The sequence below is a fragment of the Cebus imitator genome, unplaced genomic scaffold (assembly GCF_001604975.1).
Source record: "Cebus imitator isolate Cc_AM_T3 unplaced genomic scaffold, Cebus_imitator-1.0 Scaffold356, whole genome shotgun sequence".
Taxonomy (NCBI): Eukaryota; Metazoa; Chordata; class Mammalia; order Primates; family Cebidae; genus Cebus; species Cebus imitator.
Genome location: NW_016107671.1, coordinates 539,264 through 543,136, shown reverse-complemented (window position 1 = coordinate 543,136; position 3,873 = coordinate 539,264). Strand labels below are relative to the sequence as shown.

Below are 3,873 nucleotides of genomic sequence, written 5' to 3'. Positions count from 1 at the left end.
AAAAAAAAAAAAAAAAAAAAGCAGGCACAGTGGGTCAAGCCTGTCAACACTTTGGGATCTTAAGGCAAGAGGATCAGTTGAGCCCACTAATTTGAAACATGGCCCAGAAAGACAGTTTCCATGAGACACACACACACAGAAACAGAAGAGGTGAATTTGGGGGTGAGGGCATGGGGGTGGGAGGGGTGCCTGGGTCCTTTGTCCTTTCTCTAACCTTGGTAGATGTCCTGGAGAGAACCAGCCCCACAGAATTCCATGCAGATCCAGAGTTTCTGCAACCTGCAGTGGTTCAAGAATAAGAATAGTAATAGCAGTAATACATTCTTATTTCCAGGAAAGCCCCTGGTTTGCTTCTGTCTTGTTCTAGTTCAGTAAGAACTTTAAAGTAACAGCTCTCATCGCTCCATCTCTCCTGTCTACCAGAGTGAGGCTGTTTCATTCCCATTTTACAGACGAGGAAGTTAAGGCTCAGAGAGGAAATGTGTGTAGGGCAACTCAATTCGAACCTAGGTCTTTGGGTGGGACCCCTCTGCCGTCCCATGCCAACCCAGGAGACAGGGCAGAGATCTCACGGGTTGTGGAGGTTTAGAGGGGATAGAGGGGCCCAGGCCACCTGTTCTGGGGAGCAGAGGTCATTATTGGGGCATCCGGAATATTAATTTGGGGATCAGGGAATTTAGGAGTTTAAATTAAAGGAGTAGAGCCTGAAACTGGGGGAACCCAAGGGCAGAATGATGAGAGATTGGTTTCAAGGAGGTTGATTTCAGATTCCGTTATGAAGAGATCAGTTTGGTGTACTCTTGGTCAGAAATGGGAATTCAGGATTGGAGATTAGATTAGAGGCTGCTCTGGTCAGAAAAGTGGGACTTAGGAGTGGGATCAGGGTAGGGTTAGGCCAGTTAAAAATAGGAGCCCAGGATGGGAGGTTGGGTTATGGGGAGAACTGAGGGTGTCAAGGCCAGGCACGGTGGCTCACGCCTGTAATCCCAACACTTTGGGTGGCTGAGGCAGGTGGATTAGGAGGACAAGAGTTCAAGACCAGGCTGGCCAACATGGTGAAACCCTGCTCTACTAAAAATACACAAATTATTTGGCTGTGGTGGCAGGTGCCTGTAATCCCAGCTGCTCAGGAGGCTGCTTGAATCCGGGAGATGGAGGTTGCAGTGAGCCGAGATGGCACCACTGTGTTCCAGGCTGGGCAACAGGGCAAGACTTCGTCTCAAAAAAAACAAGAAAGAACTGAGGGTGCCCCCATCAAGAAACAGGGGCTCCGAGTTAGGGGCTGGGCTGGGTGCCAGGGTGGGTCTGAGGTTCATCACCAGAGATAACTCCCATGGTAGGCCACGATGTTAGCGTGCCGGCAAGTTTTCAACATGAGGATTTCCTTCTGAAGGGTGGAGACATCGTCGTCTGGAGGGCGGGAGAGAAAAGGCAGCTTGCACAGAGAGAGCTACGGGAGGTGATCCCAGTCTCCCAGGAGGCCAAGCTGGGGACGTGGGGAAGGAGCTCCGGATTCCCTCCTCACCAGGCTCCATCTTCACCATCTTCAGTGCCACCAGGTCCCCCGACACCTTGTCTCGAGCCTTGCAAAGGGGAAGTTGGCAGTCAGGCAGGCTCCATTTGCCGGAGTCTCTCCTCAGCATCCCTGAGTCAAGGCCAAGGACTGGGACCCCCCTCTTGCAGCCTCCTCCCTACCGAGGCCTTGCCTTAAAGGTCACTGGTTTAAGGGTGCTGGGGATGGAGGGGCTTCCTCACCTTAAAGACTTCCCCATATGTGCCGCCACCCAGTCGCTGCAGCAGGTCGTAGTGGTCCCGGGGGTCTCTATTGAAAATGTCAGGGTCCACGAGGTCCATCCCTGGGGGCCGGAGCTGGGCCTGCGCCCAGGGGCCAGAAGGGCCTCAGGGCTCAAGTTCTGGCACCTCCCTCCGTCCCCAGAAGCCCTGCACCCGCCTTGCCTCCGCGGGCTGTGGCCTCCCTCCACCCCACTCTCGCTTCCTGCCCCAGCTGCACTGCAGGGCTGTGCAACGGGCTCCACCCCCGTCCCCTGGGCTCTGAGAGCCTCTGAGGAGCAGCTCGTCTTGGGACCCAAGGGACCATCCTTAACCCCCAAGGCCCGGGGCTGGATGTAAATGTGATGCAAATGATCTTAATCGTAACTTGGGATGAGGGGTGCCTTGGAACCCCCGCCCCCGTCTCCTAGAATGGCTAAACCTCTGCGGGGTGCTTGAAGGTTTGGCCACAACCTGAAGGCGGCAAGTCTGCATAGGGATGGCTATGCAGTGTTCATGCCTGTTCACCTGGCACATACGTGCACTTAGGTTACCTCCTCTGCAGTGCGCAGGCGTGTAGACGTGCATATGCCTGGATATCTGTGTGCACCTGGGTACACGTGGATGTACCCAGGCCATATACTTGCACATACATGGCACATAGCTGCATTTTGTACGCCTGCAGTGTACAGAACCTGAATATAATATATAATTCATGGCTGTGCAGATGGGACGCTCGCCCTCAGCTCCAAGACCGGAACCTAATGGAGACGGGGCGCGATCCGGGGAAGCCCAGGAGCCCTCACCCCAGCCCTTGCCGGCAGAGAACAACAACTTTGTGCGACCCTCCTCCTGGAGCTGGGGACCAAGGGCCGGGACTTGAAACTGGAGAGCTCAGGATATTGCCCCGGGGGCCCAGGCCTGAGGCAAGAGGGACCTCAGAGGGCATCTCCCTCGGAACTTGGCCATGACCTAAAGGGAGGGCTGCTGCGTGCATTCCCGCAGGGATCGGTGGCTTTATGACCGCACGCAATACAACGCGCGCGCACGCCGCCAGAGCTCCGGCTGCTTCCCGGAGACTTTGCGTGCGCACGCTCCCGCGCCCCCGGCACTGGAACTGGGACTGTGAGGCCCGGGAAAACCTTAGCTCCGCCCCCGCGCCACGAGAGGAGCCTGCGCACTAGGATACAGTAGGCTTTTTCTCACGCTGTCCGTCCAGCGCGAGTGGAGCGAATGCGCACGCGCCAATTGCGCCTGCGACGAAGTCTCATTGCTGCCGGAAAGTGTGGCGGCTGCTGCGAGAGCCTTTCCCGTCACTGCCCCCAAGGAGCTGGAACGACAACAAGACGTCGTTTCCGTTTCCACTGCCTCTTCCTTTTCCCGTTTTCGAGGACGCCGTGCCCAGCCGGTGTTAGCCTCCAGCCCCGGTTGTGAAAGGCGACAGTAGTCATGGCGATGTTTGAGCAGATGAGAGCCAACGTGGGCAAGTTGCTCAAGGGTATCGACAGGTCTGAGCTCGGCCGGAGGGAGCGGGGTGGCCATGCGGGGTGGAGGAGAGGGTTTTCTGGAGACAGCAAGGGGGTGGTCAGGAACCTGGGCTGGCCGCGGTGTGGGGTTTCTCTATCCTCCTGGAAGAGGAGATGCTAAAGAAACGGCACTGAGCTGGGCGCAGTAGTTCACGTCTGTGATTTCAGCACTTTGGGAGGCCGCGGCAGGCAGGTCGCTTGAGCCCAGGAGTTCGAGACCAGCCTGGGCAACATAGCTAGCGACACCGCCGTCCCTGAAAGAAAGAGACAGAGAGAAAGGGAAAGAGAGAGAGAGGAAGGCATGGAGGGAGGGAGGTACAGCACTGCAAAGGTCTTAAAGCGAGAGAATCTGGCCGGGCGCGGTGGCTCACGCCTGTAATCCCGGCACTTTGGGAGGCCGAGGCGGGTGGATCACGAGGTCAAGAGATCGAGACCATCCTGGTCAACATGGTGAAACCCCGTCTCCACTAAAAATACAAAAAATTAGCTGGGCATGGTGGCGCATGCCTGTAATCCCAGCTACTCAGGAGGCTGAGGCAGGAGAATTGCCTGAACCCAGGAGGCGGAGGTTGCGGTG

The 3,873-nt window shown here is 56.5% G+C and overlaps 2 protein-coding genes across 3 annotated transcripts in view; one reads left to right on the top strand and one right to left on the bottom strand.

The window, feature by feature from the left end:
• MAP4K1 (mitogen-activated protein kinase kinase kinase kinase 1) overlaps nt 1-2,358 on the bottom strand; it is a 25,598-nt gene extending 23,240 nt beyond the window's left edge. The window contains exons 1-4 of one of the 2 annotated variants that reach the window (XM_017506581.2): nt 1,756-2,358; nt 1,526-1,583; nt 1,320-1,410; nt 215-279 (exon numbers count right to left, since the gene is read on the bottom strand). In XM_017506581.2, the coding sequence (XP_017362070.1) occupies nt 215-279; nt 1,320-1,410; nt 1,526-1,583; nt 1,756-1,854 (313 nt within the window). In that variant the 5' untranslated portion in view covers nt 1,855-2,358. The remainder of the gene's footprint in view (nt 1-214; nt 280-1,319; nt 1,411-1,525; nt 1,584-1,755) is intronic. The other variant, XM_017506579.2, reaches the window with a different exon arrangement.
• Nucleotides 2,359-3,025: 667 nt separating this feature from the next.
• The window catches only part of EIF3K (eukaryotic translation initiation factor 3 subunit K), a 14,887-nt gene continuing 14,039 nt past the window's right edge, over nt 3,026-3,873 (top strand). The window contains exon 1 of the mRNA XM_017506583.2: nt 3,026-3,278. Within this exon, the coding sequence (XP_017362072.1) occupies nt 3,220-3,278 (59 nt within the window). The 5' untranslated portion in view covers nt 3,026-3,219. The remainder of the gene's footprint in view (nt 3,279-3,873) is intronic.